At 35.5% G+C, this 25,670-nt stretch overlaps 2 protein-coding genes across 5 annotated transcripts in view; both read left to right on the top strand.

The window, feature by feature from the left end:
* ttbk1a (tau tubulin kinase 1a) overlaps positions 1 to 10,607 on the top strand; it is a 64,694-nt gene extending 54,087 nt beyond the window's left edge. For all 4 annotated transcript variants that reach the window (XM_068224370.1, XM_009306130.5, XM_068224371.2 and 1 more), the window contains 2 exons: positions 4,165 to 5,645; positions 9,277 to 10,607. In XM_068224370.1, the coding sequence (XP_068080471.1) occupies positions 4,165 to 5,645; positions 9,277 to 9,721 (1,926 nt within the window). In that variant the 3' untranslated portion in view covers positions 9,722 to 10,607. The remainder of the gene's footprint in view (positions 1 to 4,164; positions 5,646 to 9,276) is intronic.
* Positions 10,608 to 12,400: 1,793 nt separating this feature from the next.
* On the top strand, positions 12,401 to 25,622 carry slc22a7a (solute carrier family 22 member 7a). The gene is made up of 10 exons (NM_001083861.1): positions 12,401 to 12,912; positions 14,079 to 14,182; positions 14,704 to 14,858; positions 17,183 to 17,351; positions 17,778 to 17,901; positions 17,980 to 18,089; positions 19,594 to 19,808; positions 22,604 to 22,712; positions 23,945 to 24,151; positions 25,305 to 25,622. Exons 1-10 carry the CDS (start codon positions 12,511 to 12,513, stop codon positions 25,390 to 25,392), a joined length of 1,683 nt encoding a protein of 560 aa, NP_001077330.1. The 5' UTR covers positions 12,401 to 12,510; the 3' UTR covers positions 25,393 to 25,622.
* Positions 25,623 to 25,670: the final 48 nt, after the last annotated feature.

Genomic DNA, 25,670 nt, shown 5'->3' on the forward strand with positions numbered 1-25,670 from the left:
ATCAGTGACAAGCACCTCCCTGACTAAGGCCCTTCTCCCTCGATCACTCAGCTTAGATGGCCGGCCAGTTCTAGGAAGAGTCCTGTTGGTTCCAAATATCTTCCACTTCTGGATGATGGAGGCCACTGTGCTCAGAGCAGCAGAACTTTTTCTGTAACCTTCCCCAGCTTTGTGCCTCGAGACAGTCCTGTCTCAGAGGTCTACAGACAATTCCTTTGTCTTCATGCTTGGTTTGTGCTTTGACATGCACTGTCAACCCTAGTACCTTATATAGACAGGTGTATGCCTTTTCAAATCATGTCCAATCAACTGAATTTGCCACAGGCGAACTCCAATGAAGCTGCTGAAACATCTCAAGAATGATCAGTGAAAACAGAATGTACCTGAGCTCAATTTAGAGCTTCACGGCAAAGGCTGTGAATACTTCTGTACATGTGATTTTTTTCAGGTTTTTTATTTTTAATAAATTTGCGTGTAAAAAAAAAACAAATGTGAAAAAAAGTGAAGAGCTATGAATACTTTCTAAATCCACTCTTTAATATATTTATTTTTAACAACAGAAAGAAGTGTTTCCAAACAGAAAGCAAATATAAATGACAAGTGTATTATTAAATCACTTTCGGAGTGTGTACCGCACCTTTACGCGATCACAGTGTGTCAACAATTATCATATGAGGACAAAACAAAACAGAAGGTATCGTTTTCGATTGGTTTTTGAATATATTTCTGGTACTGTCACAGTCATGGCTTCTCACATGAATGTACTGTTTATATACCCAAACAGGCTGCTAACTCTTGCACTTGTTTTGCACATCTGCTTTTGCCTGGTTTACATCAATGTTTTAGCAGTGATTTAACAGAAACAAAATGAATGATGCAAGAAAAGTCAGTATTTTTGAGAATGTCCAGGTCTGTTGACCAGGAAGTGTTGGAAGGACAAAGCAGTTAAAACTTTGTTTTTGCATGACTACCAAAAGAAGTCGGTCAATGAAAGTAAATGAAAATGTATGACAATTTTGTGTATGCCTTTATGTTTTCATTGTATATTGACCACTGATTTGCTTACTAATCGATCGACTTGATGTCTAAAATATGAATTGATGATATTCTAAATACTGGATTGACAAATAAATTAGCATTGAAGCATAGTAGAGAGAACAGCACTTTGTGTCTCTCTTCCATACTTGTGCTTTTTAGATCTCCCATTACAAAATGTTAGCATGTCCCATATTTCGTTTCATTTGGATTTGCTTTAAGCTCATTTATACGGTTTACAATTATTTTTCAAAGGCCTTCTAGTTCTCTAACTAAAGAAAATCTGCATGTGATGCTTCGGAATACCAAAAAGAAAGTAATTTACACTCCACTAAACTGCTTCTATGGTTTTCAGTACTTGCTATACACAATGCCTTTGTCGCAACTAAACTTTTTTTAAATGAAGGAAAATGCTGTAATATAGCTGTAATGTGCATGTTGTATGATATATTGTTGATTGCAAGGTCATTCTATGTAATCTATGTAGGAAGATCTGATGGATTAAGGACATTTTGAGCAAAATTGTGGCTGTAGAGAGCGAAAAGTTTCACAATGAACTGTTATGTTGATACTGGTTTACAGTTGAAAAGCAACAACGTTAAACAGAACAACAGATATGCTCTTATAAGAGCTAATACAAGCACCAACTGTTGTCAATATTTAAATGTATTCAATATATTTCCAATGAAAAACATCTATGTGTCACTTTGGGTAATAGCAGTAGTGTCAAAGACGATTTGCAGAAAGTTTTATTTTTTCCTTTTGTGTAAGCAGGCAAGTCACCTAAGAACAAGATTTTTCATTTACAGTGACAGTCTGTAATGTAAATGGGCTATGATCTGTTAGATTGATGTACTATAGGCATATTACCTTTTCTATCACAATATCACTGTACAGTATGCTTGTAATATTTCCAAGTAAAGCATGTATTTTAAAGTTTTTTTTTTATTAAAGGATATACTATGTACATACATATCCAAGAAAGAGACATTGAAATCAATCCTGTATACATAAAAAGGCATGTTATCTGGTTGGTTTTAGTCTGTATGTATTGTATAGAAAACCTGTATGTTGGGATACACTTGGCGGGGGGAGGGAAGGGAGCAAAATATGACTGGCTGCTGTAATATGAAAAACTCTTTAACACATTTTTGTGCCTTTTTTATGTATGTAATCTAGACAATCTTGAAAAGCTTGTGTACAATTTAAACAAAATTAAAGTTTGAGAAAAAAATAAATAAATGCATTGTGTGGGTGCATAGCAATGATTTCATCCATAGAAATTAATAAAATGCTTTAGTAAAGCTTGCAGGAACCCAGTTTTTAAGTACTACACTCATATAAAGTAAGTGTGGTCTTCAAAATGTCCAGGAACTTTTTCCTCATAGTTTTTGTTTTTCAAAATCATAGGTGCACCACACATCCTATAAACCAGTGGTCACCAAACATGTTCCTGGAGGGCCGGTGTGCAGCAGATTTTAGCTCCAACCCTAATCAAACACACCTGAACAAGCTTATCAAGGTCTTACTAGGTGTACTTGAAACATAAAGGCAAGTGTGTTGAGGCAAGTTGGAACAAAACTCTGCAAGGACACCGGCCCTCCAGGACAGAGATTGGTGACCTCTGCTATAAACACTCTGGGATAGCATTATGCAATCTTGACTGTGCTTCACAAAGGTGAGTCAGCTTGACAAGACACTTGTAGGAAACACACTCTTTCCTATTCCTCTCTTTATGCATCATACATTTCCTAAAAACACTCTATAAAAGGACTCAATAAAAAACCTGCTAAACTAACTTAGGGTGCTTTCACACTTAGTCTGAATGCCTGGTCCGAACTTAAGTTCGATTGTCCCCTCTTGGCTGGTTTGTGTTTACGCTGTCTTTTTTTTTTCTTTCTGCACCTTGGTACGCTTGCATCATCAAGCAGCTCTTTTGTGGACAGCTGTTGCTAGGTGAAGGCCACGAAAGCAAACCAGCAAAAATGGAGACTTATGCATATCATGGGGCTTTAACTGAATCTTTTGGTTTTGCAACCACAAAAAAACAGCCCAGGCTCATTCTGAAAATGTGTCTCTATGTACATTTCTGGAGACCGTGAAATACATCCCAGGAGGTATGTTTTTGGTTCTAATAAGAGGTATGTTTAATTGACTGACCCATCCTCCATCTCCCCTAAACCCAACCCATTTTATTAATTAATTAACCCCTTACCTGATTTCTGGAACCATTCTTCACCGGACTCGAACCCTGTCATCGTGGTCAACTCCTCTCTGCGTCTCAATTCCACCGACGAGCTAACGGGACAAACTGGTTACAGCGGGAAAGCTGTCCATACAGAGATAATCGGTCAGCTGGTAAGCGCAAAAAAGGAATGGTGGCATACCGCCCCATAGCATTTGCTTAAAAAATTAAATGCAGCCATACGTACCTCTGGCTACATAATTTGCAGTCTTCAGAATTTTATATAGGGCTACGTTTGTTGTACAGTTGGCGGTTCACTTTTGTTGTTTGGCACCATTGCATTCATATCAGAAGTGAACAGGACCAGAGTTTACACGAACCGTATTCCAGACCACCTCAGCATTCACAATAGCTAAACGTACCATACTCAAACGTCAAACGAACTCGGGTGCGGATCAATAGACCTAGTGTAAAAGCACCCTTAGAGTGCATTCCAAATCAGATATTTCAGGGGCACTTTGCAGTAAAAACAATCATGGTCACCATACTCAAGTGTTGTTTCAAACTTAAGTGCTCAAAACTGGCCCCTTTAAAAGGCTCTATGGAATGAAATTATTTCAAAGGATACAACTGATCGATCCTTTGATGAACCTTTAAGCAGGAAAGTTTGTTTGGTGTCACAAAATGCATTTAAAAAGGCAGAAAAAGGGATCATCTTTACACCAAACAGGTACCCTTCCAAATGAACTGCAGTTTTATAATAGACATCACATCTATTTTATATAATGCTGCTCTTGTAATTTGAAGAATTTCTTTTATCCTCACTTGTAAGTCACTTCATCTAAAAGCATCTGCTAAATGAATGCTTGTAATATAAATGTTCTCAAAATGCCTTGTAAATATGGCAGAAGAGTAACATTTATGTTTGTTTGTTGTTTTTTTAGGCCCCAACCCCAAGTGAGCCTCTATTATCACCCACTGACTACAGGACTAAATCCCCATCCTCTGAGAAGGAGATGTTCCATATACTTCCAAAGCTGCAGGCTAAGAGAGCCGACTTCCTTACAGTCATGCTTACAGGAAGCCTTCACCAGCGCCGGGCCTTCACAGCCACACCGCCTGAGACACAAGATGAGGGGCCAAGAGATGATGACGTCACAAAGAGCGAATCAAGCAGCGGAGCAAGTGAAAAGAGTACTGAACGTAGTCAAGATGGGGCTCCATCTACCTTGGTTGCCGATGATCCACAAAAAGAGTCAAAAGAACCAGGTTCGGTTGCTGATGTAGATCCTGACCAAGAAGATGTCTCAAACACCCTTGTTTTGTTTTCACCAGGAGACACGAAGAAGTCACCAAATGCTATAATCAGGGCTGAAGTTGATCAGGGTGTGGGGAGTTTTGATGCCCCTCAAAATGAAAATCAAGGTCAATCAGAGGTCCAGAAACAAGAGGACATCAAGCAAGCAGAGAGACCTATAGATGGAAGGCAAGCCGATGTAACTGGGTTTGACCCATTCATACAGTCATCTAAACCAGTGGTAACAATCTCAACAACTCCAGTGGCCTCTGCCTCAATTGCATCACCCCTTTTCTCCAAAGTGGAGCAAACTTTTGTACACATTGCAGAGACAACCCATCTGAATGTTATGTCTTCCAGTAGTGGACAGGTTCTGGAAGTTTTACAGGAGGTTGAAGGCAAATTACAGTCCAAACTGACAAAAGACAAACCAGAGCCAGGAGGAGGTGCAGCTTGTGTCCAGTCTGAAGTCATCTCTCAGATTCTTACAGAGGAATCTCAGGTACCTAATGTCCTAGATGGGTCTTTGCCAAATGAATCAACTGTAAAGCAAGAAAATCCTACGGATCCTCTATGTGTACAGTCTATGGAACCCATCATTCAAGATTCAACAATTGACTCCAATCAGGACGAAAAACCAAAAGAAGAAATTCAAGAGGGGAGCACAGTACCTGATATTGTTTCTAAACCTCCAAGGCCAAGAAGCAGAAGTCGGATTCCTATTCTAGTCCCGGAAGAGGAGCCAGGATCTGAGAAATCCCTGTCCACCAAAGAACGAATGCGTAGAAGAGTCATGCAGCAAGACCTGGCCCGTCAAGTTGTGGAAAGACATCGTCAGGGTCGCTGGATAAGACTGAATTCCAGGACATCATCTTCGTTATCTTCTGGAGATGAGCCCAAGAGACCTTCAGAGACTCTTTCTACTACAGGCTCGGAAGAAGATGTTCTTGAATCTGATGATTCCCTAAACAAGCTCAAGAAGGAGGCTGAGGAAAAGCACCAAACTGGCTGGCACAGCAGGATCCCTCGACCAGTCACCCCAATAAGGAAGCCTTCGACTAAACTAGTTGTTGCACCTCCTTTGAGCCAACCTGAAGCTGCAAAATTAGAACAAAAAGCAAGCAATGGGTAAGTCTACCTCATTATAATGAAATGTTACATATTTATTAAGAACATGCTTGAAAGACAAGGTTGTGCACTATTTAGAATAAAATTTAAAGCATGTGTATTCCTCTTCTTGCTGTTCCAGTTGAAATTACATTTCAATTTTTCAAATAAGATGTTGCTAATTCAATCGAATTCACCCCTATGAAATTAAAGGGAGCCGTGAACCAAATTGAATTCCAAGTAGGTCTAGGCAGGTGTATGATAGAGCATGTCTAGTGTAGGTTTTGTTGGTAGACCAGTTGCTGGTCCCATTCTGATGAACAGTGACCAACATGCAGCATCCCATGCTGGTCTTATCACATAAAACAAGATGGCTCAACCCTGTTCCTGGAGATCTACCATCCTGTAGAGTTCAGCTCCAACCCTAATCAAACACACCTGAACCAATTAATTTGGACCTGGACAGCACTTGATAATTACACGCAGGTGTGTTTGATGTGGGTTGCAACTGAAATCTGTAGGAATGTTGATCTCCAGGTACAGGTTTGGTCACCCCTGATATAAAACATACCTTATGTTGGTGACCAACAAAGTGCATTCCATGCTGGTCCCATAATGTAAGGTGTAAATTACACTACTGCATTTAAAGTGCTCAGCATAATTGAGTACACCCCATTTTGAAAATAAATATTTTTATCCATTTCTCAGTAAATATAGGCAATGCGTTTTGGTGCATTTAAACAAAACAGATTTATTTAACAGAAATATTTATTAAAATAATATTTTAGTCACCAAACATATTTAGAAATTGAAAGGTAATACTGTTAAATTGACGTAAAATATAAAAAAAAAAATGACAAACTACAAAATTTTAACAACATTTTTTATTTATTTATTTTTTGTTTATCTTGATTTTTTTATATTTTAAAAAAAATTGTTTTTAATATTTTTCTATAATATATAAATTTGGGTGTGCTACTTTTAGGACTGGTATTGTAAGACCACTGATAATGGTAAGCTTATCACTGTCAGACAGTACTGACTAATGTATATGCACAAATGTAATATTGTAGAGCTTTCTATTAAAAAGATGAGTTTAAATGATAGATTTGTGAGGGGTGTACTTTTATATGCTGAGCTCTGTACATCTTAAAATGGCATTTTATAATGAAAATGCACCTTGTCCACACCGGCGTTTTTATAGCATTTCAGAAAATGATATCTGTCCACACTACACTGCCTAAAAGTCTCACATTCACTTATGCTGAGTTCAGACTGCATGATTTTCAAAGTAGTCCCGTCACAGATGTTTTCACACGGCATGACTATTTGGGCTAGTGTTTAGTTGCTGCTTTGTTTACACTGCAAGATGGATTGGCGACAAGGACTTTCACATTGCATGACTTTACAATAGAAAGAATCGCTGACATCCGACCAAACTTTTGTCTCACAGCCAAAAACACGTAGTATATCTTTTGTTTTTAACTGCATAATAAGAAAAAAGCCTTTATTGATGTAGAAAATTTACATATTTGCTTACCTAGGTTTGAAGGGAATAAGCAATTTCTCCTCAACTTTCTTTTTTGACCCGGTTGTGATATTGCTCACATGACATGTCAAACAGACACAGGTGCTCCTGCCAAATTTACTATAGTTTTTCTTCCATTTATTGGGTCCAAATAAACTGAAAAGGAGCGCTTTCAACTTCTCCCCCAGCCTCCTGCAGGTACACACGCACTAGTCTAGTGAATGCTGCTCTCTCATTGGCTGTGGGCGATCGCTGATGGTATTTTTAGTCAAAACTCATTTTACATGGCATGATTTGAATCACCAACAGTTCAAGATTCATAGCATGCCAAATATCTCACAGGCATCGGTGACTCATCTGCGATTCTCTTGGATCGTGTGTTTGATAGTTCATACTGTTTGATTGTCACTAACATGCACAAGCACCGATTTGCCTGTGATTTCAGGCATTTGTCAGCGATTTCTCAAAACCTGTCGGCGAGTCAAAATCGGGACCAAAATCATGCAGTCTGAACTCGGCATCACAGTCTACCTTTTGTGTAATGGTCATGATACGCAGACCAGTCATAGAGCGGTTGTGAATATCTGTGCCTGCTTATTTTAAAAACAGAACTAAATCACCAGGGTTTCCAAACTAAAATGGAGTCTTCTGTAATTTCAAAATGCCCTGTTTTCATAGGTCAAACATGCTGGAGTAGCCTTTAAAAACAAATACTCTTTTTAAAACAAAAAGCAGGGTACTGTATATACACTTTTTTGCTACAAAAATTCCATGACTTTTCCAAGACATTTCCAAAACTTTTAAAGTACATTTTCATGACGTAATGTTTTTATGAAATGTCTACATATACATGGTAAATAATAAAAAACAATGACATTCAAATTTATTACAGCATATCATAGACCACGCAACAATCTATTTTGTTTAAATTTGTTTTTATCTCTATGTAAAATTGATTTTGATCATGCTTACACAGCACTGACAACGTGAGAGCAAGTGTTTGGCCAAGGACAGAAAAGAAGTAGACAAGTAACCTACATTCAAGTTAGGGCTGCACAATATATCGTTTTAGCATCAATATCACAATGTGTGTGTATATGCAATAGTCATATTGCATCATATGCAATGTTGGGATTATAGTTTAATATAGAGTTTAATCATAATGGAGTAAAAGTTTATCATCTGCATGCATTTTTAAAGAGATTGTTCACCCAATAATTACTTACAGTACCCTTTTCATTACACCCTTCACTTGTTTCAAACATTTATTAGTTTTCTTTTTTAAATGGCACAAAAATAATGTAATTGAATAACTCCTATAGTGTTGAAACAAGTGAAGTGTGAGTAAATGGGGAGTACATTTTAATCTTAAAAAGTAAAATGTCCCTTTAAGGCCTGTGATTTTGTGAACATTTCAATATTTCAGAGTTTAAAACATTCGGCTACGAGTCATTTTTTTTTAACTTTAATAAAGATGAAATAATCTACAATGAAGACTATGTAGTGTTGATTATTCAATATCTGTTCCGGAATAGTGAAAACCTGAAAACTTTAATTCACTTTTATCTTTACTATATTTTATTTATCTATGCTTGTAATTTATTTGTTATATATTATTCGAGATTCACTTTCCTACAAAAAACCCCAAACAATCTAAATAAACCCGTTAAATCATCTGGTGAAATTGTATTCACAATGCAATATATATCACAGAAATACAAAATATGCTAATGTCAGATTTTTCCAATATCACGCAGCCCTAATTCAAGAATACAGATATTTGTTAAACTAATTTCCATGACTTTTCCAAAACTTTGTGGGTTTTTCTCTTTTTCCAAAACTTTTCCAGACCTGGAAAATGCCATGTCAAAATTCCATGACTGTTCCAGGTTTTCCATGACTGTATGAACCCTGAAAAAGGCAGTAGTGTAAATGGCACCTAAACCATCATACCTTATGCTGGTGTCTAGCAACCAGTGTCCTATACTGGTCCCATCCTGTAAAACAACTCATGCCAATGATAAGCAATGCTAGTTTTTTAGCAGCAAGTTCTATCTAAATTTTGCACAACACAACTGACAACAAGCTAATGCAATAAATGTAATTTTGTTTGAATCCCTTTAGCCCAAAAGTACAGTCACAATCAGGATCAAGTGCTCCAGCATTTCATGCAAGATCAAAATCAACTCTGTCCCATTCGACCATGCCAAGTGGAAGCAATTGCATGCCTCTCTCCTGTATTCCTGCAGCATCCCGCCGCAGCTTAAGCACCGCAAACTGCACTTTCTCTTCAGCCCGTATAGCTAGTCCCTCGCCCCATAGGCTACACTTGCGAACTGCTGTTATTGAATCCCGCAAGCAACCGTTTGCCCTCCGAACCACTGTGGAGCTCCCATTGAAGTCTAGGACTACTACTTGCAGCAATCCTGCAAAGGACACCAAACCATCACCAAACAAAGCCACCAACACAACTGTCAGGAATCGAACCAAAGCTTCTACTCAATCAAAAAACACAGTTCCCGCTAAAAAGGAAAAAAGCACAAGCAACAATGCAGCTGCAGCCAGATAAGACACTGTGGCTGCTCTATACTGGATTTCTTTCTTCTCAATTACTTGAACATGTCGCCTCAAAATGTCACCCGGCCTATTGACCAAAATTTATCTTTTCAGTTGGTTTAACCTTCTTACTAATGGATCATGCAAATTGTGGATCCTACACCAAATCATTTTATGTTGTACTATAAAATCAAAACCATGTAAAACTTTCCCATTAAGGAACGAGTCTTGGAATATAAAGGAGGAAATGTCACATTAGCTTACATGGTGCTATACTGTATACGTGTCGTTCTGTTGTGCATATTCCATTTAATATATGGTTTTTGAAGGTGTACCTTAATATTAGTTAGACGCCAAGTTGTCTTTGACCCTTGACACGCAATGATGAGGAATCGAGTCATCATCTGACAGAATCATACAGTATAATACCTCTATTTAACCAGCACAAATGAATATAAACCACCAGACACACAGAAAGTTACGAAATCTGCCACATATTCATGACAAATTGCACAAATTTTCTCTGGTCTGCAGCTCGGCCCTCTTTGTAAACCTTGTGATGATGGGCATGCCTTGTCTTTAGCTTGTTACAAGTGTTTGATGAAACTGCTGTATGCTTGTACATATTCTTTTCAGTATTTCTCGCAGAGACTTCTTTATTTTTTATCAGGCAAAGGAAATGGTGGATAAGTATTAGGGTTTTCATTTTGTTAAAGGAGTTTACTGTGGGTTCTACTCAGAGTCTTGTTTTTTTAAGCATGGCAGAAATCACACACTCATAACTGTCATTACGGATTATTTCTAAATGAACAATTCCCACTTTTTTTGCTTTTATTACAATGGTGAGATGTTGGTCAAGATTTTATTGGAACAAAGAGCATAAAAGAATCTTAAAATTATCTTAACTGTGTTACAATGTTTTTTTTTTCCAAGTGAAACATTTCACATCCTCTTCAGAAACACTTTCTACTGCAACACCTTATGAGAGTTTCATTTAATATCCTATTTAACAACACAGCCATTTCAAGCTTATCTAAAGAGAAAGGCCCAATCCTAACTCTGTTTTTGTACCCCTTCCCGTTCCTCTTGGCCCTTGAAACAGAGTGTGAAGAGGAAGGGCTTCAAAATTTACCCCTAAATATGGGACACCACTACAACACCTGCACACGTCATCATGTCATCGCGATCTCTTGCTTCATATGAAAAAGCTCATTCTCAGCCACTAGACTTTTTTGACAGGGGATTCGAGCGTCATCGAGTGTCATCGTTTTTTATTTTAGCAAGTTTTTTTAAAAGCATGACGGTAAAACACAAACGCGGTTATGAATGTATTAAAACAGTTTGTTTTAAAAATTCGCAATAATTACAAAACATGCATCTCCTTCCATGAGCAGCCAAGTTGCCGTTATAGATGGTGTATTTTGGGAATTTTTTGTACCCTTTGGTTTCACATGTGGTCCTGAAAAATCTCTGTTTCAAGGGGAATCTAGCCGTTCCCCTTAGCCCTACGCCTTCAAACTAAAGAGAATTGGCACATCCTTACCCCTTCATGTGAATGTGCATAACAAGGGGTAAGGGGCAGGGCTAAGGGGTAGAATTGGGATTGGGCTTATAAATCAAAGGCAGCACTGTGGCTCAGTGGTTAGGAGTGTTGCCTCCCAGCAAGAAGGTCACTTGTTCAAGTCCCGGCTGGGCAGGGATGGTTTGTCATTTCTGTGTGGAGTTTGCATGTCTGTCCTGTGTTTGTGTGTGGGAAACAGGTGCTACGGATTCCCCCTCAGTCCAAATACATGCAGTAAAGGCAAACTGGGTTAACAAAATTAGTTGTAGTGTATGAGTGTGAATGCATTTGTATGGTTGTTTCCCAGTACTGGGTTGCAGCTGGAAGGGCTCCCGCTGCATAAAACACATGCCAAAATAGATGGTGATTCATTCCACTGATAAATACAGAACTAAACCGAAGGAAAATGTATGAGTCAGTCAAAAGATTATTGAAGTTTGCCCTGCGCGCTCGCGTTTTTTTTAAAGAAACTTTTTTGGTGCATTAATTTTGTCAATTGTTCAAAAAGGTAATGATTTGCTCTCATCAAGTAATTGCTTCGTACTATTTTTATTTTTACATTCCTTGGGTGATTCAAAAACATGAACGTTTCAGCACAATGCCTCAAAAGATTCACAAATTCACTGTTTTGAATCACACTTCAACAGCTACTTCACATCCATGCTTAACTAAAGTTATCTTATTGCATCGTGACATGCAAGTAAATGTCCAATTTGCAAAAACAAAAAAAGGACAAGTCAGTTAAAAAGATTCTCAAATTTGCTTGTTTGAATCAGACTTAACAAACCATTACTGAATTAAAAACCCATTGACTCACAGAGCCAATAAATCATCAATAAATACCAAAATTGTTTGGCATTAAATTCACCAGATCGATCCAAATACTACCATGACTTTCTTATTCAATGGAGATCATCGTGGAACTAATGTATTTTCTATTTCCTCTCCCCGACAAGTCAGGTGAGGGATAGTGAACTTTTCAGGCCTAGAACTCCTCTTTTTCTACAGCTTACCAAGACAAAGACCTTCTTGTGTCTCAGAAAGGCCCTTAAAAAGCATGACTGGAAACAGGGTCGTGATAACATATAGCGATTCAGCATTGCACATCTCCTCAGACTCCTCTCTGCTCTCCACAGACCGACCAGAAACTAAGCTAATTTCATTGAAAAGATCTACAATCTGATGGCTAAGTAGACAGAAAAGCTATCAAACCTGCTTAGTAGCCTATCTCAAGTTCAAATATGAGGTTCGAGGACGTTCTTCGTGAAATCGGTGGCTTCAACAAGTTCCAGTTTCTAGTTTTATACATCCTATGGCTTCCGCGGGTCATTCTTCCTTTGCATTTTTTGCTCCACAATTTCATCTCCGGGGTTCCTCCTCACCATTGTGCGCTGCCACGTTTGGATGGCAGGTTCTCAGCTAGTGGTGCTGAGAAAGAGGAACTGGCACAGATTGTGGCTCTTGGCATCCCACGTAATTCAGATGGCTCCTACAGCTCCTGCAAGATGTATACAATGCCTATGGACTTTGACCTTAATGGTGACCTTTCGGTATTGTATGGTAACCGGTCAAATGTGTCTGTGCCATGCCAGAATGGATGGGTATATGATCGCTCGCAGTTCACCTCAACAACTGCCACTGAGGTAAGGTAAAATTCATGATGTTCTGAAGTGATGTAAAGGAGAATGTATAAATTTACAGTACAAGTTTATATTATTTGTGTTATATTCTACCAGTGTATTAGACTAATATGTTTTTTTAATTATTATTACAAAAGCTAACATGTTAGAAATCTGCTTTTATTGTAGAAACAAATAAAGTAAACATAAAATGTATTTATTAGAAAATGCTGTTAATGGATTTATATGCTGTTTATGGACTTAAATCACCAATATGTTCTCTAATTAATTCTAAAAATAACAATTAATAATAATAATAAAATAATGAATTATGTTATAATTATGTAAATATTAATTATAATAAATGTATTCATAATTTTTTACTTAATTTATTTTTATGGATTTTTATTAAACCATTATGTTCTCTAATTATGTTATATTTTAAAAAATGCTGTTAATGGATTTATATGCTATTTATGGACTTAATTTATCAATATGTTCTCTAATTAATTCTAAAAAATAATAATTAATGATAATACAATAATTATTTATAATATAATTATGTAAATAAAATTATAATTAATTTAATTATAATTAAATTAATTAATTTATTTTCATGGATTTTATTAAACCACTAAATTCTTTAATTATGTTATATATTAGAAAATGCTGTTTATGGACTTAATTCACCAACATTTTCTTTAATTAATTATTAAATTAATGATTTATAAATATAAAATAATTATGTTATAATTATATAAATATTAATATAATTAAATATAAAAATAATAATTATCAATATTAAAATAATGAATGATGCTATAATTATGCAAATATTAATTTTTTTATTATTATTTTACTATTAATTATTTAATTTAGGTTAATGGGTTGTATTAAACCCTTATGTTCTCTAATTAATTAAAATATTTAATAAAATAAAGGCAAAAGCTGTTATTTATATAAATATTATTTAAATGAATTTAATTTAGTAAATGAATTACAATTTACACATTTTTATGACTTTTGATTTCACCAGTATGAATTCTAAATCCCTGAAACAATATATAAAAATTACAACAGCAAAATTACTGTCCATCTATTTGTATTGTAAGAAATCTACAAGGCTTATTTACTGTAACTGTGTTATATTTATCTGCATTCATCTTATATTTATCTATCTTTTTTTCCAGTGGGATTTAGTATGTGACAATAAAAAGCTAAATCAAGCCCTGGCCACATTTTTCTTCATTGGAGTAACAATGGGTGCTGTCGTATTTGGCCAGTTGTCAGATAAGTATGTTTAATATACATTTATCTTTCTTTCTTTATTTATTATTATTATTATTATTATTAGTAGTAGTAGTAGTAGTAGTAGTAATAGTAGTAGTAGTAGTATGTTTTAGATTCATCTGCTCCATGCGTTTCACTTACGACCAATTGTTTTCCATCATCCATAAATCATATCAGAGAATCCTTTAGGCTTAAACCCGTTCACATGATTTCTCTTTATATAAAGAATAGAGTGTCTTTCCTCACATGTCTAAAGCTGAAAAACGATTCATTCCCCTTGATTTGTTCTGCATAACTTCCTTGCACAGATGCATAATCATCCACTGCTTTTGCAACACAGTTCTTCATAATCTGTTTATCTGCTAAAGTTAAACAGGCATCCAGAACTGATTTCTCTATGCTATTTGTGTGCAAAGAAGTACAGAGAAAGTGTACATTGTTTCCAATGGGATTTTCACTCTTCTAAGATGCTCTTTTAAGATATACAGTGTGGTTTATTATTATATCTTTTACATCTCTCCACAGGTTTGGCCGTAAGCCGATGATTCAGGTCTCCTTTGTGAGCAGTGCTGTTTTTGGGATCATTGAGGCTTTTTCTTCATCTTATGTGATGTTCGCCATTGCAAGAACCTTATGTGGTTTTGCCCTGACCGGGATGTCTATCACCACAGTGGCCCTGTGTATTAACACCTCTCTCATTTCTTTCATTTTTAATTATCTTTCTAGTTAAACCAAATCTGTTCATTTTCTTGATGATTCATCAATACATTTTGGTTGATGAAGGCCCCAATATTGTCCCAATGAACCTACATGAAAAATGCTATAGTAAAATACTGTAAATACTAATGTTTGTAAATACAATGCTTTGTTATTAATACATGCTACAGCATACTATAATAGTTTATATATATATACTATTACTGTTTATATATGATTAGTTTTACTACAGTAAACTGTTGTGTATTATAGTATAACATGCCTTTATTTTACTGTATTTGTTGTATTATCATTGCAATTGTTGAATTACTTCAATAGATTACAGTAAAAAGAGGGTAAAAAGAGTCATTAGTGTTAATTATAATATTATAGTAATTAACAAAACAGTATGTAGATGAGATTCCCACATAAAAAATACTACAGTAAATCATAGTAACTACTATAGTGTTTTTGAACCATACTATAGTAAAGTGTATTAAACTGTATATATTATACTACTTATTTACAAAACCTTGGTAATAAATGATATAGCATACTACAATTGTGGTACTATGGTGGATAAAGACCTTTTTTGTGAACAAATCAGGCTTCAGTATTGGAGTAACTATAACAATAAATACTGTAAAATACTTTAGTTTTACTACAGTAAACTGTCGTGTATTATGGTGTAATAAGTTTCTTTGTTGTATTAAGATAGCAATTACATTACCTCAATAGATAACAGTAAAGAGTTTACCATAAATTACTATAGTGTTTTTTAATGCGCAATGTTTTTTTTTGTACCTAGTTTTGAGTAAAAAGAGCTATTAATGTTAATTATAATATTACAATAAATAACAAAAGGGTATGAAAATTAACTTCCCACATAAAAAATACTATAGTAAAGTATAGTAAATTCTATAGTGTTTTTGAACCATACTATAGTAAAGTATTATACTGTATATATAATATACTATTTATTTACAACTCTTTGGTAATAAATGCTACATCATACTATAATACGAATTATAGTGGACAGACTATAACAATAAATACTGTAGTATACTTTAGTTTTACTACAGTAAACTGTGGTGTATAATATGCCTTTATTTTACTGTATTACCACAACAGATTAATGAAAGTATAGTATTTACAATAAATTATTATAGTATTTGTTTTTATGTGGGAAGTTTATTTTTGCACTTTGTTTTGTGTAAAAAGAGTTATCAATGTTGATTATTATTTTAATGAATAATATCTAAGCACTAAATTACTGTTAGCAAACATACTGATATTGTTTATCCATATTGCTGAGTATGACGTTTACATGAATTAGTTAAATCATTTTTCTGCTTGTTTTTCTTCCAATAACAAAGTAAACATGCCTTATAAGCTTTATGGCTTTGTATGGGAGTTCTGCTTTGAGGTATGACTCATTGCAGAAGGAGACTTACTGCATATAGACGTTCTTTGTGAACATATCAGGCTTCAATATTGGAATAAAACCCTTTCTCATATGCACTATAACATAACAAGGGTAAAAGTTGGAAAAGGAACAGCAGTTAAAGGGTAAGTTCACCCAAAAATGAAAATTGTGTCATCGTTTACTCACCCTTGATAAGCTCCAAACCAGGCTGAGTTTCTTTCTTCTTTTGAACACACAAAAACACAGCCTTTGATCTCCATAGAGTTTTTTGTTCCTACTATGTTTTTTTTTTAAACATTTTTCAGATTTTGTTTTTTGTTTGTAACCGCTTGAGTGTGAGTAAATAATGGGGAAATTTTCCTTTTTGTGTAAACTATCCCTTTAAGAAATCATATAATAATAATGTGTTTTTAGTTTTTTGCAATTTATTAGTTCTACCAATTAACGTCATATTCATTTAGATTGCACTTTATAAAAAGGCAAGTATAGAGTTAAAAAAAAAAAAAGAGGAAGGTCTATGTAAACGCTTCATGCCTTATTCGACTCTGGAGGTCCCAGAGAGATTTTAAAAATTCTTTACTAAAGCCATGCATCGGATTAATTACAAAAAAAATTTAGCTGCACACTATTGAAGGTTAACCTGATTTTGTCTGAAATAACATTAGAGCAGTTCATTCTTCATTTTCACTTAAAGTGTATTGGAACCTAACCAACATTAAAATTCAATTTAAAAGAAATGTTTTCTACGTTAACATATTTTAAAGTTTTTTTTTTTTTGCATCATCATTATTTAGGAAAATTTACTTCACTTTATTCACTGAATTTATATCAATATGCTCATTTGGTGAGACTGATAATTTTGTACCTTCTTGAAATCTGCAGGTGTTGAGTGGACAGATGTTAAGCATCGCACCTTTACGGGGACCATCATCAGTCTTGGTTGGAGCGTAGGGAACATGCTCTTGGCTCTTCTGGCGTATCTCATCAGAGACTGGAGGCACCTCATCCTGGTGGTCACGTCACCTTGTCTTGTTGGCATAATAGCCTGGTGGTGAGTGACGGAACCAGAAGAGACCAAAAAAATTGTGGATCAGAAATACAAGAAATACAAGCAGTTAAAACAGAAATGAAGTCAAAACTTTTGTTAGCTCAGATTGCTAGTGTTGTGGTGAACAAACTCTTAATAACCCCTAATAACATTAAAAACTGTCATTAATAACTCTTCTAAAACTCATTTCCCGATCTTTATGAATGAAATGCCTACTTTATTACATGCAATCAGCTTGCAGTAGAAAAAAAACAAGCCACGCCCACTGTTTTATATTTGGTTCTTTAAGAACTGCATCACAATACGAAAAAAAAAAGGTCACAGCTTCCGGTTCATGTGGACTTTAAAGATAATATGCAGGAAGAAAACATGTGTTGTTTTGTTTATTTGTACATGCATTCATATTTTTCTCATGTGCAACTTGCAAAGGTGGATTCCTGAGTCTGCAAGATGGCTGCTGGCCAATGGAAGAGTGGAAGAGGCGCAGAAGTATCTTATTAACTGTGCGAAGATGAATGGAAAGTACAGTTACACAAAAAAACTAGACATTGAGGTAAACCTAGCTTAGCTTATTCTGATTGTATCATTTATATTTTCGATTTAACATCTAGCTGTCAACTATATTCCACAGAACTTGAAGAAAATCACCATCGCTGAAGACTCCAACAAGAACCATTCCTACCTTGATCTCGTGAGGACACCAAAGCTGAGGAAGATTGTGCTTTGCTCAGGGATTTTCTGGTATGTGAGGAACATTTTGTTGATTGTCATTGTGAAATAACCTGTGATTTTTAAGTTGTTACATTTACATTTTATCATAAATTCATTTCTTATTTTAACCATCCCTTAGGTGCTTTCGAAATACAGCTTTGTGAAACTTTGAAACTTTGGAGAATCATATCTTTCGAAGCACATATCAAAATGTCAAAATTCATGATTTTAGTAACCAGCAAATTACAAACTAGGACTGCATAGTATTGGAAATAAATGGACATTGCTGTGTTTTGTTTCTCTTTGATACATTACAAGATGAACATTTCAACACATTTCAATTTTTTTAATAGCTTTGTTTGAAAAGAAATCATTATTTTAGAATGTTTAAAGTGATTTTGGAGTGATTTTTGTAACAAAAAAAAGCTAATTAATCATAAGCATGGATAATACAACAGAACCAAATATATAAACAAAATAAAAAATTTAAATTCAGGAGAGTCCGAAAGTTTTTGATTACAGACATTGAAAATGAAAAATAAAACAACACTGGATAACCTTCACCATATAATATTAAATAATTAATCATCTTTTTTACCAAGTTTTACCAAAACTTTCTTTTTCTAGTTTTACCAAACATACACTATATAAAGGTTTTGTGGGTAACCACAAATAAACCAATGTTTACACTCGCAATAGTTTAACAATGGCATTTGTAGTAGAAACATGATTACTACACTTTTACTATATAAAATGATAATAAAATTTAGAACCACCTAGTAGGCATGGGACAATAATCGTTTTCAAGGTATACTGCAGTTTGGAAAAGTCCGAGTTTTAAAACTGCCAAAATTTTTCTGTAATACCGTACCTAAGGTATGTGTAAGATTTTTTGTTTACATTTTATTTTTTGTTTTTAGGACAACAGCATCTCCAGCAGAAAAAAATCTCCAAAGATGTCATTTTAAATTGTGTTTTTGAAACTAATGAAGACAGCAGAAGTCAATGATTGATTTGAATTATATAGCCTAACGTGATTACTGCTTTTAAATATCATGAATCTTTTAAAAAATAGAATATATTGTTTTCAAAGGGGGAAAAAATGTTGTTTTCTACCCAGACATTTAAAAAGAATATATTTTAGTGCAGTGAGCACAATACCATGAAACTGTGATATTTTTATTCAAGGCTATCATACCTTCCGAATCTTATACCAGCCCATGACTACCACCTATTGTGACTTAATGGTAAAGGGAAAAATTAGTGGGTGAAAACATATGCATATGATCAACTTTCATTCTGTCACGTTTTAACTTTGCAGTTAATTAATACACAAAAATGTGTTCCAAACTGTAGTTCCTTGTCAAAGTTAATCGCTTTTTGACATCAAACAGCACAAATCACAATGTTGATAATTAATCCATGCATATCACTGTTAAACAGGGGGCTCTATTTTATATCTTCACAAATACCCATGCTAAAACTAAGTTAAAGGTATGCTATATTAAAGAATGAATAATGCTATCATCTACAGGTTTGCAGTTGCTTTCACCTACTATGGCATCAGCTTCAACATCACAGGCTTTGGTCTGAACATCTACCTCACGCAGTTCATCTATGGAGTCATTGAAGTCCCAGCTAAGGTCGGGACGTACCTCACTCTGGACCGGATTGGACGGAGAAACGGCCAGGCTTGGTCCCTCATTATAGCAGGAGCTCTGATTGGACTAAACAGCGTAATCCCAACAGGTGCTCCTTTCTTCTTTATCAGGCCGCAGCGTTCCATTCTGAAGGGCTCAGATCTAGAAAAACTGCACAATTCAGCTCCAAAAAACATTTATCTAGAAGTAAATCTGAAGATATTGACAAGCCTAGTTTAGGTGCAGGGCCGTGCACAGTGGGGTGGCCCGGTGTCAAGAGCCACTGCCCCTCTGTCCTCATTGGCTGAGGTGCCCCTCTCAGCAGGCCCAGATATAAGGCGCAGAATAAAATACTAGCAAAGTAATCCAACTGTGTACATTAGGGGTTCTCAAACTCCTGCTGATTTTAGCTCCAATTTGCCTCATCTGCAAGGATGTTTCTAGAAAGCCTAGTAAAGCTGCGGTCACACTAGAGTTTGAACTTGCGAAATTCTGTTGTACGGCGCTGCGAAAAGGGGCGGGATTAAACAAGATGATTAGACATTAAAAAAATCAAGCGATTGGTCCATATTTTACATGTCTGTCCAGAGAGGTCATGTTTTGATTCTTGATTGGTCTCACGCAGTCAAGTGATGCGATTTTACAGGTCAGAGTTCACAAAGCTTAAACTTTCCAACGCAGCGATCTGTGTTTCCGGTCTGATACATTCGCATGAGTATGAATGGAAGTCTATAAAGAGAAAAGTCTAGTGTGACCACACCTTAAGAGTTTGATTAACTGGCCCAGGTGTGTCTGATTGGGGTTGAAACTAAACTTTGCAGGACACTAGCCCTTCAGGACTGAGTTTGAAAACCCCTGGTGTAAAGAATTTGTTGACAGTTAAACCAACCAACCCAGGCTCATTGGAAATACATGCCACAGCCTACATTCTGTTAAATGTACACATCATTTTTGTGTGTAGCTCTTTGTTTTGTTGTGTGTTTCAGATGACAAATCGCCTAGAGAATTCTGTCTACATTTTTGCTTATCTGAAATGTGTAACTTAGGGTACGTTTTGCTCTATGTTTCAGATTCACGTCTTTCTTGTACACCCAACCAACAGTGTTTTTAAAAGAAGAAAAAAGTGCACAGCTACCACATTGTTTTAGCTTGATTTTACATTGCTATTATCACTTTTGTAGGTACTGAGCTACTATAGCCACTGACCATGGCAGAAACATTTTATATATACACTACCTGACAAAAGTCTTGACGTCTATCTAGGTTTTAGAAACTACAGATAATTGATTTCTAGTTTATTATTTGGTATTAGAAGTGGCTTTTATGAAAGGCAAAGGCCTCTAGATTATCCTTATTTTATCAAAATAAAATATGATTATGCCTTGATTTTTAATTATTTAATTAGGACAGTAAGGTCTGACTTTGCTTAGACAAAAGTCTTGTCACTACAGTATAGTATAAAGTCATGATGCTGTGGAAAAATAATTAATATTGTTTATGACTCCCATGAGTTTGGATGACTGCATCCATACATCTCTGCAATGACTCAAATCACTTATTAATAAAGTCATCTGGAATGATGAAGAAAGCATTCCTGCAGGAGGTGATCAAGAGTCTTTGGATTCATCTTCAATGCCTCCTCCTTCATCCTACCCCAGAGATGCTCAAGTAATGTTCATGTCTGGTCACTGGGCAGGCCAATCCTGGAGCACCTTGACCTTCTTTGCTTTTAGGAACTTTGATGTGGAAGCTGAAGTATGAGAAGGAGCGCTATCTGGCTGAAGAATTATCTCTCTCCTGTGGTTTGTAATGTAATGGGCAGCACAAATGTCTTGATACCTCAGGCTGTTGATGTTGCCATCCACTCTGCAGATCTCTCGCATGCGCCCATACTGTATGTAACCCCAAACCATGATTTTTCCTTCACCAAACTTGACTGATTTCTATGAGAAGCTTGGGTCCATGCGTGTTCCAATAGGTCTTCTGCAGTATTTGTAATGATTGGGATGCAGTTCAAGAGATTATTCATCGGAAAAAATCTACCTTCTGCCACTTTTTCAAATGATCAACTAGAAGTCAAGTTATTATTTGTTGCTCTTACAGCTGGGATTGATGGCAGGACTTTTGACAGGTAGTGTAGAGATCAGTGTAGAGTCAAACTTATTCGATTAAAGCCATTAACATTGTTAAGTTGCTTTGTGGTATATATTTGGTGATGTGCAAAGATCTGCACGAAAATAACCCTTTATTCGTAGACAATATGTCGCTCCAAATATCATTAGCGTGAAAAGGAACCAAAGTAATTGGCATCATACTTCAGATAAACATATGCACGTATTTCCAAAGAGCCTTTTGGATTAAGGGGCTGAGATTTTATGGTTTTTATAAACGCATTGGGGTTTCCAGAAGTTTAGAACCAAATGTGTCCATAACTCGTACTCTTTGAAATCATTAATTTCGAAGAGTCCTTTGAAGTTTTGGCGTGGAGTGATATGGCGAAGTGTCCTTCAAATAGGATTAAACCAGTTAGAACAGCAGCATTTATTTGAATGTCAGCTTGGACAATAAAATTCAAAGCACAGGGTCAATTATTTTACATTACTTCAGTTAGCAAGCAGTCTCTCTTGTGAAGGACTGTGTTCTCATTTTTATCACAGTATCTAATTTATTTTATTGCTTTGTTGGTGTGGGTTTGTGGGTTTTGGTTCCTTTGCTGTTGTAGCCTGTAAGGACAAACTAAAATAATTTGTGATATGGACGTATAATGTGGTCTGGAACTACTTCAACTGTGCATTTACTGGAAAATTGAATGTTTGCCAGCCAATCTGAGTGGAGCATTCAGTAGCCTCATAGTCTAAGAAAGAAAATAACACATTGTTTTTGTTGTGGCTCTTTCATCCACAGAGTTTGCTGCTGTTCGTACAGGAATTGCAGTTATTGGGAAGGGTTTCTCAGAGGCGGCGTTTACCATTGCCTTTCTGTACACATCTGAGCTTTACCCTACTGTACTCCGGTAATTTATAAAACATATAAAATATATAAGCTATACACTTAAAAATAGGCTCCAAAAGCTGGTGGTGCCATTCTAAAAGCTACACATTTGAATCGAATTGGTCCATATTGGTACCATTGGTCCCTGTGATATCAAATGAAAGGTTTTTAGATGTTAGTATCAGTATGTTAGTCTTAGGGATATCTATAAGGTAGTGTTCTCCCTAAAAAAAAGCATTAAGAAGATCAAAACATCTAAAACTTATACATTACAAAATATCTGCCAACATTTGTCTCTGAAATTCCGGGAGAGGGTGGGGTGTTATTATTGTCTGAATAATACAGCTCAGAACCAGGTTAGTAACTAGTGTTGTGGTGTTAGTAACAATTGCACTATGGACTGAGTTTCAGGCGGCCATTGTGATTGGATGTAAAGAAATAATGGATCTAAAAAAAATAATGCAATCGGCCTACCAGAGTTGGAGACTGGGGTGTTACAGACTGTACCAAAAAGCTGAAATTACAGGAGTTTTCCGAGAGAAAAAACAAAACGGGAGGGTGGTGGGAGATGGGTCTGAAATATGTGAGACTCCCGGGACAAAGGAGTGTTGGCAGGTATGGCCTAAATGGATCACCATTTTTTGATGTTACGACATACTTCATTTGTTTCCCAACAAATCTTCTGACCAATCAAATGCTTTCTAATATCTGATATGTCCCGCCCCCTTCAAGATGCTTCTCATTTGCTATTTATTTGATGCGCTAGAGATAAACCACTCTCACTGGCAGAGCTGTGATAAAAATTAAACATTTTTTTTGTTTTGTTCTTTTTTAAAGGACCCCCGCCTCCCAGTCTTAATGTTTCAGTTTAAATTATGTCACATATTGGAAAAAAATCACACATTTCAAATTACTTCATGAGACGTTTACCTTTAAGGCAGGGATTTCTTAATCTCGGTCCTGGAGGTCTGGTTTCCTGCAGATTTTACTGTAGCTCCAAATGAAATCAGACACACCTGGGCTAGCTAATCAAACTTCTACTAGGCTTACTAGAAACATCCTTGCAGGTGTGTTGGAATTAAAATCTGCAGGACACCAGCCTTCCAAGTTTGAGAACCCCTGTTTTTAGGTATCAATATGTTTAGAAAAAAGTAAACTCTTGTACCTTTATTTCTGTGAGTGCATTAATCCATAAATCTGACTCTCGTTTTTGGATTGAAGCATGCCTCTTTTCTTCTCTGTGACTTTTTACAGGCAGTGCGGCTTAGGCTACACCTCTTTTATAGCCCGTATTGGAGGTTCTCTGGCCCCGATGGTCATCCTGTTTGAGGATATTTGGCACTATGGTCCACCGGTAGTGTTTTCAGCCACTGCAGTTTTCAGTGGATGTGTCGTTTTCCTGCTGCCCGAGACCACCAATGTCCAGCTTCCAGAGAACATTCTGGATGTTGAGGAGGGGAGGTACAGTATCATAACATATCAGATAACAAAATAGCTTTCTGCTGAAGTCACACAAAATACCAGATCACGAGTATTAAATAAGCTGATACAATAAATGTAAAACACTGTTTCTTTGTCCACTAGTCAATTTTGAGATTTGGAGCTTTTGACTTTTCACAATGTGTTTTTTAGACTAATATAAAGAAAAAATCAAATATACTCTTTTTAAATATTTCTTTCATAGCACTGTATTAATTTTACCTGCATATTTCAATTGCAATGCATATTTTTTAAACGTTTAAAACAAATCTCATAGACATAGGCATAAATATCGACTTAATTCGCACTTACATATATAAGTGCTCAGCATATGTGATTACACCCTTCGCAAATCTCCTTTTAAATAAACATGCTATATATGCAATATTACATTTGTGCATAAAAGATTAATCAGAAACCAAATCTGGAGCTATTGCAACAAAATAAACTGAAGATCACAGTGCAAAAAGTAGTAAACCCTAGGTAATATGTTGAGGAAAATATTAAATGAAATGTTAAAATAGTGGAAAAATCAAGAGAAATAAAAAACTATATACATTTATTTATTTATTTGTTTGTTTACAATTTTTTGGTTGAATTTAAATGTATTATCTTTCTATTTCTAAAGTTGTTTGGTGACCAAACTCTTATTTTAATGAATTCAAATGTTCAAAATATATTACATATATTCACTGAGAAATGGGTAAAAATATTCATTTTCAATATGGGATGTACTTTTTTATGCTGCGCATTGTATACAGTTTAATTTGTGTCTGTATTTTGAAGCTTTTTTCAGAGGGATGTTCATTCATACATACTTTGTCTGATTATATACAACAAATTATTAATTAAAATATTTTTAAAAATTATTTTCTAACTGTTTTCTCTATTTTTGAAATCATTAAGCAATAAAACGGAGACAACCCTTATTATTATTATTATTATTGTTGTTGTTGTTGTTGTTGTGCTATAAATGTATGAAAAATTGAGACAATTTAATTAAATAATGACTCATTTGTATATTTAAACAAAAGATTTTAGAAAATTATACAATTGTGGTTTCTCCAATTGCCTTGACTTAATACAGCTAATTATTGATATGACGTAATGTGAAATGTGTGTGTGTTTGTTTCAGGCACACATTGTCCACAGAAGCAGAGAGAGATGTTGAACTCAATGAGATGAATTCAGGACCAGCGGATTTACAAGAGAAGGGCTCATAAAGGCAATTATTATTAGAAAAATGATTACGTACAGTTTATCATCAGATATGCATTAATGACATCAACTGCAAGACATTTGTGGTGACCAAGGGATAAAAAATCTGATGTTTCTTGAGGATTTCACAACACAAGAGTTAACATGTCATTAAAACTAAACTAAGCGTTGCCTATTAACATAAGCTTATGTATTTTCCCATCTGTGGGTTTAAAAGAATAAAATGTAATGTTGGTGTGTGATTCTTGTGTTTTTTTTTCATTATGCATTGATCCTTGCCATG

This window comes from Danio rerio, chromosome 11 (assembly GCF_049306965.1).
Source record: "Danio rerio strain Tuebingen ecotype United States chromosome 11, GRCz12tu, whole genome shotgun sequence".
NCBI lineage: Eukaryota > Metazoa > Chordata > Actinopteri > Cypriniformes > Danionidae > Danio > Danio rerio.

Bases quoted from the DNA above. Each gene is read 5' to 3' on its own strand.
- slc22a7a (NM_001083861.1), top strand. From the start codon at position 12,511: ATGAGGTTCGAGGACGTTCTTCGTGAAATCGGTGGCTTCAACAAGTTC. The intron at 17,352-17,777 runs GTGAGTGACGGA...CAACTTGCAAAG, and splicing joins GTTGGCATAATAGCCTGGTG to GTGGATTCCTGAGTCTGCAA. The intron at 19,809-22,603 runs GTGCTCCTTTCT...TTTCATCCACAG, and splicing joins AAACAGCGTAATCCCAACAG to AGTTTGCTGCTGTTCGTACA.